At 35.1% G+C, this 12,052-nt stretch overlaps 1 protein-coding gene and 1 long non-coding RNA gene across 2 annotated transcripts; both read right to left on the bottom strand.

The window, feature by feature from the left end:
- Positions 1-746: 746 nt before the first annotated feature.
- Positions 747-3,146, bottom strand: LOC116347774 (T-cell immunomodulatory protein). The gene is made up of 3 exons (XM_031778492.1): positions 1,659-3,146; positions 1,391-1,586; positions 747-1,305 (listed from the first exon to the last, which is right to left on the bottom strand). The coding sequence occupies exons 1-3, from the start codon at positions 2,862-2,864 to the stop codon at positions 884-886; spliced, it is 1,824 nt and encodes a 607-aa protein (XP_031634352.1). The 5' UTR covers positions 2,865-3,146; the 3' UTR covers positions 747-883.
- A 357-nt stretch (positions 3,147-3,503) lies between these two features.
- Positions 3,504-4,733, bottom strand: LOC116347789. Its single transcript, XR_004201715.1, has 3 exons — positions 4,462-4,733; positions 3,743-3,845; positions 3,504-3,670 (listed from the first exon to the last, which is right to left on the bottom strand). It is a non-coding gene; the product is annotated as an uncharacterized LOC116347789 (long non-coding RNA).
- Positions 4,734-12,052: the final 7,319 nt, after the last annotated feature.

The raw sequence follows: 12,052 nt of genomic DNA, 5'->3' as shown, positions 1-12,052 counted from the left end.
AATTCCAAATTTTTTGTGATTTTTTCATGAAAAAAGTGTCAAAAATTATTTGTATTGCAAAATTAACGCCAGATTCAGCTTTCTCGTGCCAAAAAACCCCAGGTGAACCATTTTTTATTGAATTTTTAAAGTGCTCAAAATTCATCAAAATTTGATTTTTTTTTTTCAAAAACCACCTGGAGCCGCGCATCACCAAAAATTATTTTTTTTCGAATTCTTTGTTATAGTCATGTTTCTATGACCTTCCTACAGAGGTTATAGGGGTACGATTTTTGATTCTTGAAAATATGTCAAAATCGAACCACTCTACTATACATACAAACATATTTGATGAATTTATTTATAAAATTTTATTGGAAATATATGTAGATTCAGACATTTCGCAAACTCTGTTTTCTGTGTGTATCATTTATCTTTGTTCTTGTTGGAAAAATCCCGCGTATCACTTCTGAATATTTCGTCGAATTGTTTCAAAATGATAGCCTATTGGCTTTTATCTATTCCTGCTCACAATTTAATTCACGATATAATATATTTTATACATGATATTTCGTTTGTGGCAGTAAATAAGACTTATTATATTCTAAAGTGCAACACACACAGTATATAGCTGCACATAATCGAATAAAGTCTGTACAAAAGGAAATAAGCGAATTTTTTTGCTTTTTTTACAGCTATAGCTAATCTAGATTCATATCAAAGAAATAAAAACATTGAACCATTTTGTTTTTTGAAAAAGAACAAAATATGAATAAATATATATTTCTTACATACTTAAAACTAGTGACATTTGAATTTTGAGATTTTATTATCGATTTATATGAAATTCATTTTAATGTTACAATTAAGAATCATCACAATGGTAAGTGTGCGGGGCGATTAGCTACATTGCGTCAAAATGAAGTGGTTGATTCTCTTGGAGTTTCTCCAATCGGTCTTGTCGCCGTTCCTTGATATGCAATACTAAAATAATCAGTGTAATTACGGCACACGTTGCTCCTAACGAGATGACACTCATCCAAATCAATTTGCTCGGTGTGATGAATAGCTGTGCTTTCCATCGACTTGGTTTGGTAATTGGTAGCGGTACAACGACCATTTGTGAATTTGGTATGATAAGTGTCCAAGTTCGATGACGGCCCGACAAACCGACCGACAGAGAATCAACAAAATTGGCTGTTCGCCCCAACCCCAACACTGTATAAGGCAACTGAAGTGCAAAGTATCCCGATTGAGGTATTTGAGCTGATGTGCTCGCTTGTAAGGCACCATCCGGTCGTGTTGTACTGTATGCAATTCGCGGACCTAATTTCGAACGAATGATATCAGTTCATTGGATATTCAAGTTTTGCTTATGTTTGTTTAAAGATAAAATTGGAATTTAGATTACCAGGCAAGTTTGAACCATATGTTCGTCTGTTGCGGCCCAATGGTGTATGTTTTGTGGGTGTATTTTGATTGGTAAGACCAGTGAGTACCATTACTTTTACAAAATTCGCATCATAATCGAGTGTGTTACGGAATGCAACCGGGTGAGAGGTTCCATTTGCTTGTTGTTTTACAAATATCACATCGAGAATACCATCCTTAGGAAAGAGAAATAAAATTTTATTGAAAAAGAACGAAAAATGTCCAAAGGTCTGAGCACGGTAGCCTACCTGATAGAAATCATAGAATGCCCCAACAACCGTTCCATTGGAATACGGTGAAAATGCCGTCCATTTAATGGCAAATGATCGTGTGAGTGGCTTATCATCACAATGGATGCACTTAATGTTCTCCATTAAAAATGTTTGAATTTGTTTCCCGTCTGCCATGTTTTGCAGCGTAACCAACATATCTGGATAGCCGTCCAAATTGAAATCACCACCGCGCAATGTAATCGTATCTTGATAAATACTCTTTTGTGTTGGATCTGGTGTGATAAATTGCCACACTTGATTTTTGTCATCTTTAAAATCGATTTCCAAATTGAAATAGTCGCCATTGACATAGGCAAGAATGGCCGAATTATGGCATGATTTATCAAAACAAATTGGCAGCACTTGTGCAATGTTCCCATTAAGTTCAATGTCCAAGAAAATCGATTGTCCATAAACGGTGTTACGAATGCCAGACGGTCGTCGTTCTTCAGTATAGGTAAAACCTTCATTGCCCGTGCCATGCCAAATTTCAAAACCATTTTCGGTTGCCAAAAATAGATCAGCCCGAAAGTCATTGTTCAGATCTAAATATGCATGAGAATGTGGTACCAAAAGTTTTGGTAGATTTTTTCCATCGGGTGCGATCATTGGAATTTCTTCCGGTGATTGACGTGTTTTATTGAACAACCAAAATACACGATGTCCATTTTCATTCAATCCAAATAAATCGATAATCATGTCATTGTTATAATCCAAGGCCATTGGTTCGCCAATCATTTGAAATAATGGTCCCGCACTTTCATCGGTGCAATTTAATACATCGGAACCGCCCCAATTCATGTACACATCAAGCACATTTGGATCGACGGTTGTGTTTGGTTTTTGTTTTGGTCTTGATGTTATCAATAGATCCATATAGGCATCACCGTCAAAATCACCAGGCACAATGCTTGTTATGCTCAAATCTTTGAATGTACATGTGGTCGACGTTGAACGACGCAACAGTGGCTCTTGATCGGAGGCTAGCAATATTTCAAGCACACGACCATCCGTTGAACGAACAAATACATCGGTCAATTCATCCGAATTGAAATCACCAAATGCTGATATAATTGTGTCACTTATCGTACCGAATGCCTGTGACGTTATATCACTCGCACACACTTGACGAATCGTCAACACCAACAACAGCGAAATGATTTGCTTCACATTTGAATTCATTGTTTTTTTTTGTTTTTTGTTTTTTCGATTGTTATTTTTTCTTTGATGTTTTTTTTTTAACTTTTTTTGACGTTTGTTCCAATTTCTTTGGCTTTGTCTCAGTGCAAACACGACAAATTACCACACGACTAAAACACTGCCATTCGATTTTATCAATGGTATTCCGAAAAATCGATTAAAACAAATTACATTTTGCACGAAAATGTTCAATGTTTTTAATTTCTTGCTTTGTCCATGAACAATTTTCTTCAATTCAAGTCAGTGACAGCTCGACTGTTTTGGTTTTGACGTCAAAGCATTAATGATTCTGCTCACTGTCAGAGCAGTGTGCTCATTTTGCTCATTGAAAAAAAACTCACCAATACAAACTTTCCAATAGTTATGCATCATTCGAGCAATAGATGGCGCTGATGGTAATTGCATAAAGTACGCTAGATTGAACCATCAATAGGCCTGATTGGAATCTTTACTAAACTTTTTCCGTCTATTCACATTCGAAAGCTGCTACGTGGCCGTGCTAAAGATCTACTTATTCCGTCTCATAAACTTAATGAGCTCAAATTGTGTGTATGCGATTCTTTTTTTCTCTCTCGCGTACCATACATTTTCATTCATTCATTAAATTGAAATGCGCATGAATTTCGTTTTATTTTCATCTCTTTCCATTTTATTTATATAAATTTTTGAAATTGTTTTAATGCATTTGATGATGACGACTTTGAAAAGACCCATTTATTCGCTCGTAAGAAGAAAATCCGTGCAAGAACAACAACTCCAGTAGATTATTGTAGATCATTTTTTGCCGCCTGAAAATATACAAGATTTTTAGCGAAACGTTAGTTATAAATCAAATTCTGTGAAGGACCCAAAGTAGAAACCTTTCTTTCCGCCTCCGCCACCGCCGCTTTTGTTGCCTCCACCTCCACCGCCTTTGTTTTGATTTCCTTTATTGCCACCTTGATTACCACCTTTTCCGCTTTTCTGTAAACACGCATACCGAACATTTTTCTTAGTCGAGGTCAAACTGAGTTTCGATTTTTGGCAATTTATTGGCGAAATTCGTTGCGGTTTTCAGGGGAACAATTGAAGTGATTTCATTCCATTTACTTTTCAAATAATTACCTCGTTCAAGACCATTGACTTTAACCAAAATACGATTTTTACGAGATTAAATAATGCTTCTGCCGAAATCAAATATCGAACTTTTCACCGAAGATTTGTTCGTAGTTTTGAGTGTGCAATTCATCTCGATTTTAGTGAGATGTTTCTTTAGTTTCATTATTTCTTCCAATTTTTTTTGGTATTTTTCAAGTTAAATTTATCTTTATTTTTTCGTTTCGATTTTCACTTTTTATTCGCTTCGAATAGAAAGAAACCTTCGATAGAATTGTTCCTCTGAATGCATTCGATTCTTTGCCAAAGAAACTGCTCGAAAAGACTCAAATTTCGTTATAAACCACAAAAATCAAAACTTATAAGCGTTGAGCTCAAATTACCATGATTATAAATTAACATGAAATTTATTGATATTGACATTAGCCTATCAATTTCACGTCGATATGAAATTAATTAATAGTTTATGTACTAAAGAACAAACCTCGGGTGGAGCGTGATTTGGGTTGCCACCGGTTGGATTTGATCCCTTTCCTTTGCCCATTTTCCGTTAAGTTAGTCGTATTTGTTCAATGAATTAGCTCTCGGCACACTGAGTCGCATCAACCTGTTGCTGTGTCTTCGACAACGTTATAAATCGTACTGCGACACAAAATCAAAGCAAAACGATTAGCGTCTTCAAAATCAAATGCATTAGCACTTATATAAAGCAAAAAATCAAACATAAACGACGACCATTTGTTCAATTATTCAAGTCCAATGTCGAGATTTTACTGTGAGCAGCCATACATTACGGATTGCGGATAGATACGTTCGATTCAAGTGAGTGGACGAATGCATCCGTCTTTGCGACTATAACACGCTGCTATTCGGTGCTCACATGTGAAATTGTAAATTATAAATGCTTGTTTTTAAACACTTGGCAAAACAAAATAAACAAATTCGTATCAGTCGAGTTTCTAAATTTAATTTATTTCCGTTTGTTCTCTCTGTTCAATGATCTTTTCGAGCGTAAATTTTTGCGACGAAGAAAAAAAAAACATTGCTGGCATTATATTCGGTTGCTCTGTCTCACTCTCTCATGGTTGCTCTTCGTCTCGTTCGTTTTCGGATTCGGGCGCAATATGAGCGAAAAAAGGAATCATTGAGCAAATGAAAACAAAATAATACATTGAACACACACACATGTATATTCAGAAAGTGAATATGTGCCAGTCGATGAAATTTATTTGCCAAACTTTTCGCTCTCGATGCATTCTACCGAAAGATGCTCTCGACTTTTTTTTATAGAGACCAGAAAAATTGATACGAACACCGGCCCATTTAGGGCCGATCTAGGGCCGGTTTATGCCATTTTTTGGACGGAGGGAACATAAAAATAATTCATTTCCGTTTGATGACGTGAGAACCATTTTTGAACAAGAGCCTCAAACCATATTGCCTAAAGTGAATTTGTGATTTGTTCTTTAATTCGGGGCTGTTCATCACAACGTCTCCAAAAAAGTCCTTTCATTTCGTAATGTTTTACGATTTCTTCAGAATCGGACCCGAACATTCGTCAAGGATTTTCTGTTGCAACCCTGCCATTTTGTTTTTCATATACGCACATGAATTTAACTGCACATATATATATATTGAAACTCGCAAACATATCCCAGTAAATCGAATATAGTTTTCCGATGGTGGGAAAAACAATTTATGACGGCATGATGGCGCAACTGAATCGCAGATTCACTCAAGTTATGTGTGCGAGTCAAATGAGTAAAACTGTGCTAAATTAATAACATTGTTTACTTTTGCTTCGGTATTTTGCTTGCAGCACTATACACTTTATACATATAACAGAGTTAAACTTTACTTTCATCCAATGTTCCACTGTGATTCGATGAACATTTTTTTCATCCTTTCTGCCCTTTCACATTCTCTTTCCATCTACCTACCTCCCTTACCTACCTAACTCATCCTACTCTGTCTGCCTTTATCTCACTCCATCCTTTCTTTCCCTCTCTCTCCCTTTCTATTTATTTAAAATATTACTGAATTACAAAATATTTATCTTATTTTCGGTGGTACTTGTTGAAATGTTCAAAAAAAATTCGGTGACAGAAATTCGAATTTACAAACTAAATTGTTAAGTGACATTGCATATTCTATTCGTGATTTTGAGCAAGTAATTTCCTTATTACAGTAAAAGTTCGCGATACTTGAATCTCAAGCCTCGCAAAAATTTCGGCTTTTACAGTGTCAGTGAGTTCGAAAGACTGTATGTTTCATTTGGGCTTCATGCGGTCAGGAATTGTGCGTAGGCGATAAAACAATAAAACTGTCTTCCACAAAATTATGGCACTGATCAAGCTGCAAAACAAATATAGAAAGTTTTTAGTTAGCAACTGCAGTAAAATTGTGAAAAATAATCATTCTTTTTGAACTCACTTATAGTGTCTTACTGCGTCTATATTTTCTTCTACAAAGTATGACGTCTTTTCAAGAAATAAGCGCTCGTTTAAATGGAATTTTTTCAAAGATATTTTTTGCTCTTTTCACCGAATGAACATTTCAATGCTGATTTTTCTTCCCGTTTTTTCGAGTTTTTCATAGGAATTTCTAAATATGGTTTTACTGTACTCATTAGAAAAAAATAAAACTTCAAGTCAACAAATTCTTGTAATTTTCCATGTAAATTCATTTGCAACGTGTCAAAGTTTATGCAGAACATAAATTTTACACTAAATTATTTACGTTTTCATGAAATTTAAAAAAATTCGAATTGAAATGAGGTCAACGTTTGTAAGATTTGCTTCAAAAATGTCCGGATTTGTAGAATAAAGTCAAACTAAATCAAGTGAATGTGCACGAAACTCAGTTTTCACAAAGTTTTATCAAATTCAATTGAAATCATTTTCAATGAAACCTGCTCAAATAGAAATTGATTGAGACAAATTATTGTAGCCGATATGAAAGTTTGTCAATTCAAAGAGTAAGAATTTTCCGTAGAATGGGAAAGAGAAAGAACGTGTATACCGTCAGTCACTTTTCAATTGAGTTTGAATTTCACAAACAAAAATACATTGCATCTTATTGAATGTAGCAAATTTGTACTTGACTTTTTTCTCTATTTGATTTCATCAATTTCCGAAAAGAGACTCCAGTCGGGATTTTTTTTTAATTTTTCAAATGGAAATAATCAATTTGCCTTCAATGACGTTTCAAACTGACTACTTTCAGAGCATTGCTCAAAATTGGCGACGAATGGCGCATATATTGATGAGACCGGCTGGAAATAAGAAACCCAACTTCCGATGAACAAAAACCAAATCAGTACCAAAAGCCATCGATTTCATCCGACACAAACACACACATATCACATTTTTCTCAGTCGATGAACTTTGATGTGTTTTGAATAAATTTGTAAATTAGCATTTTTTTCATTATTTACTTGTGATTTGCATTGAATTTTTGTCCCCGGTGTGTTGATGTAAGATGAATGCAAATCAACTATTGACTTGTATGTTTCAAATTGAGTTGCACACACAGAGTCAGCAAAAGTCGAGAAAACGTAACTTCTATAGTTTTCTTTTCGAATCGATGTAAATGCAGAGCAGCGCATCATTTCACCGAAATAAAGAAAATGAATGACGAAAAAAGAATGTGCAGTATATAAATCGACGGATTGAAAAAAAAGGAAAACGAAATAGTAACATAGCATGTATCGAATCAAAGTAAATTTGCAACTTATTCGCTTGAATAAACACAGAAGGAGTGAGTGAAAGAAAGAGAATGAAAATAGAAAGAGCGAATTATGTGAAGAGAGAAAGTGCAATTCCCTTGAATATTGTGCAGCACAATTTCAATTTTTATGCAAAGCCATGGAGCTTTTAACCGAAAAGACAAGAAATGAAAAGACGGATAAGGAGAGTAATGGGTCACAAAAGGGAAAAAGATAGTGCGAAAAAGGGTGTGGGACCGAGAGAGACAGAGAGAGGTAGAAAAGGATGCTGATAAACAGTTGAAAAAGTTCAATGGGAAACGTGCTCGAATCAAATGCATTTCGGGTTTCGGTCATAGCTTTTGGATGTAGTGATACTGTTGGCGGACATCCTCTGATCTTTTCGATGTTCCCATAAACATAGAAAATTTGTCTATATATCAAAGTGAATGAGTATATGTTGCATCTCATGTGACGGAATTGTCTCTTTTTGCTCCAAATTTTTTTAGCTCACCTTTTGACTGCATTTGTCGGTCCATTCGAAGCCCCTCGACTCTAGAGGAATATATGTATTCGTGTGTGTGTATGTGTGTCAGTTGAGAGAGCATTATGCAAATTCTATAGTATATCGACTCCATTCTTTTGTACTCTATCAGCCTTTGTTACATTTTTCATCGTAAAATGTTCGATTGAAGCTCTGGCAACAGAGAAACAGCTCTTAAGCGATCAGCTCGAATCGATGACTTTGTATCAATTGACAGAATGCAACCCGAAAATCGGAAGACATTGGAACGAGAATATTTTTGCGAAAATGCAATATTTCCGTTGGTCGGATGAATGCATTGTGCGATGAAACGAATACTCGTTCACATCGATGACTACAAATGCGCATCGTTAGTCAAATAAACAAGTAGCAAGTGCTATCGAAAGTCAAGTGCGACACACACCCACACACAACGACACGCTTTTGATAGGGAAGCTCCTCTGTGTCTCAAGTTTTTCACAATGTGACAACAAAATTGCTTCAATTGCCAATTGATGATAATTTGTCGAAAACAAGCTATTTCAAAGAACAGAAAATCTGTTTTCGGACATTTTCCTCAACGCTTTAAATTGACATTCGAGTTGCTGATTTTCCATTGTTTTTTTTTTTCTTCTTTCATTTTCAATATCCAGAGTAAAACAACTCAGTTATCCGGTGAGCTTTGTTTCGAATAAATTTGCTGTAGCATTCGTGAATGTTTGTTAAATTGAGTGAACCGAATCCTCCGTTGTACGTTATCATGGCGCACTCACCTTGCAGCACAACAACAACGCCATATGTTGAAGACAGAATGAGGAGGATACATAAGGAGAGAATGGAATAAAAATGTACGATTCTCATTCATTGTGATATATATTCAGGTGCCGTGATCTGGAACAAAGAGAATCGGGCTATGGTGGTAAGGCTTTTGTGACGCACTCAACTGCGATATTACGAACGATGGGTGCACATAACAAGATACAAAAAGCAACATAAATGCAAATACTTCGGTGTGTTCGGTTATTATTATATCGAATCGAAGAAATACAAAAAAAACGAGAGACACAATAACATTCTTCGCACACAATGCGCGCACTGAATCTCGATTTATTGAATGACACACCAAATGAGCATTTCAAATTTGTTTTGTTCCACAGAATGCACAAAACCATCGCAAATTCAATGATGCTCAATGTAAAACAATGTACATCAAATCATTGGAGCTGTAGTATATTTTTACTCAATCTGTGTTTTTTTTGTTTATAATTCTGTTGACGACAGTGACTTCTATCTCAAACTGGCTATCACATGAATATCCGAATCTTGAACGTACATTTTGAATTGGGGCCGTTTGAACCACGTCAAATTGAGGAATTGTGTGAATTTTTCCTACTAATGTTATTTTCAACAACTCCGGGCTTTGTACAGTGTCTTCTTGGTCGACCAAAAACGGCGACACCAACTTCCAACTTCACCTTAATCGAAATAACATTTCGTATTAAATTCTAATTCAATTCGGGCACTAATCACTTTCTTTGTAATAGTTCAGTATCACCTTAAGCCCAACTACCAAGATAGCAGTTCCTTTTTTTTGTGAATGCAAACTGTCGATCACGCCCACTGAATCCATTTCCACGTGAAAATGCGGTTGTGAACGTTACAAACAAGGGTGCAAAGCTTTGACACCAACAATCACGTAACATCACGGAAGCCTAATTAACAAGCGAAAATTATTTCTAGCATTCCGTTTGCCATTGCTGTATTCCATTTTGTAGTTTTTCGACAAGAAAAAGGTCATGTCTCATTCACATTTGTTCGCAATTTGATTGCTTATTTAAAGACAGACTGGCACGAAATTCGTCGCACAAAACCGATGAATTCGGGTGCAAATGAAATGAAGAAAAAACAAAATCGGGTGATTCGGATTCAGTATTAGATGTTTCGTCCGTGGTGGAAGTAACAGCATTTTTACGGATTTTTCAAGTTTCAAATAATTTTTTTTTCGCCGAACAATTTTTTCACACAATTCGAAAAGAATGAAAAAAATCGTGATAATTAACACATAAAGTCTTTGAACATGTTTCTACATTGAAAATCATTGAATCTACCCAAAAGAATTTTTAATGATGATTCGTTGCAATTCCAGATAAATGAGGACAAATGGAGAAGTTTTTCGCTTAGTTTTTACCCGCTGAGTTTATTCAAAAAAACTCTTTTTCTTATTACATTTGTTGTTGTAATACAACAACAATTCTATATTTAAAAAAACGCCGTGTTCCGCTTTGATATAACAACCATTCTGTACGTTGTTTTTATTCTAGAGCGTTCATATATAGAAATGTTCAGAAAATACAAACTAAAATCATTGACTAAACATTTTCGCTTCTCATTTTCACAAAAATCAACATTCACTTTTCATTTACATTTTTTTGTGTAAGATTTTTGAACTTCTTTTGGGTTTCATTTACTATGTACTGTGCTTCTTCAGTCTTGACTTTTTGCTCTTGCTCATCTCCATGTCTCTGGCACTCGTTACCTCTTCATTGAGTTCGTCCGGGTTTCCACATTGAATTAGCAGCGAACGTAACAATTTTCTTATAAAAAATTCACAAACAAATTATTTTCTGGGTGAATATTTTCATTTCTTCTTTCTTTTTCTCTCTCCGGCTCTCTTTCTTCTCTCTTTGTTTCTATTTGTCTTTTTCCTTCTTTCTTATTTTGATCTTTTTCTTACTTCTTCTTTTCTTCTCTTTTTCTTTATCGATTTTTTTTATTCATTCAACCGGTGTATGTACGTGTTGATTTATTGTAAGAAATGAAACGAACGAATAATAATAATACACAAAACGCAATCAGAAATCATATTACATTGAATGACAACATCACACGCTTACCCAGCATTGGTGAGAGACAACCACCACGAGCTATATGAATTGCACTCGAATTATCTCTCGGATTCTATCCATTTGACAATCGACCAAACTTCATGATGTGCTTCTTCGGTGTAATATTGAAACAAACGCAACCGGTTGTGCAAAAAAAACAGTCTTCAACCGTGTTTTTCTATTGCTGGGTGTTATTTTTCGGAGTGGTTCTCAGACAGTTTTGGGTTTGTCTGTTATTTTTTTCTGATTCTATGAAAAGGGATTCACAAGAACTTTGAGAATTAAGATTTTTTTGCATCTTCAACCGGTCAACGTCTCTTCAGATTTGAATTTATCATGTCTTTTTGATTTACATAAATTCACTTTTTCATCATCAAAGATTTTGGCAAACCAATTCGGTTTTTATTGAATTTAAACACACAAACTAAATGTCGAACACAAAATAATAGTACAAATTGGCAGTTAGATAGAGAGATATGTGAGAAGCAAAGAGGGACGAGGAAGAAAGAGGGACAGACATGTTATCAAAGTGAAAATGGTTTCTCGATGAACATTCGTTGCATTGCTTAATGAGTCAATTGAATTTAAATCAAATAAAATGTATTTCTGTCTCCATTCAAGTATAAAACTTGATGTGAATATAAGATTTATTATGCCACTTATTAAAACACATACAACTTCCCACACATGTTTCTTCGTACAAACTGTATGTGCATAAGTTAGCTATAATTGTTATTACGTGTCATGTCGGGTGCACTTTTGAATGGTAAAACATATTTGAAAATGGTTTCAATCTTTTTCTCTATCTCCATCTTCAATCACGTTCAATTCTTGGTTTCTCTATCTTTCATCTCCTTCTTGTTCTCTTAACGCTCTCTGCTCCAATGTGCAATGAAGTGTGTTGAATGTTTTCAATTCAATTAGCTAATCCAAACGTCCCTTGCGGCAAGGTTAATTAACG

The sequence above is a fragment of the Contarinia nasturtii genome, unplaced genomic scaffold (assembly GCF_009176525.2).
Source record: "Contarinia nasturtii isolate CC-2019 unplaced genomic scaffold, AAFC_CNas_1.1 Cnas_scaffold_2108, whole genome shotgun sequence".
NCBI classification, from domain to species: Eukaryota; Metazoa; Arthropoda; class Insecta; order Diptera; family Cecidomyiidae; genus Contarinia; species Contarinia nasturtii.
Note: the sequence above shows the minus strand (reverse complement) of the source record. Positions and strands in the feature narration are given on the sequence as shown.

What these genes read in the sequence shown, in the direction of transcription:
- LOC116347774 (XM_031778492.1), bottom strand. Translation starts at nt 2,864, where the DNA reads ATGAATTCAAATGTGAAGCAAATCATTTCGCTGTTGTTGGTGTTGACG. An exon ending in CATTCTATGATTTCTATCAG is followed by an intron (nt 1,587 to 1,658) that starts GTAGGCTACCGT and finishes CTCTTTCCTAAG; the next exon opens with GATGGTATTCTCGATGTGAT. An exon ending in ATATGGTTCAAACTTGCCTG is followed by an intron (nt 1,306 to 1,390) that starts GTAATCTAAATT and finishes GTTCGAAATTAG; the next exon opens with GTCCGCGAATTGCATACAGT.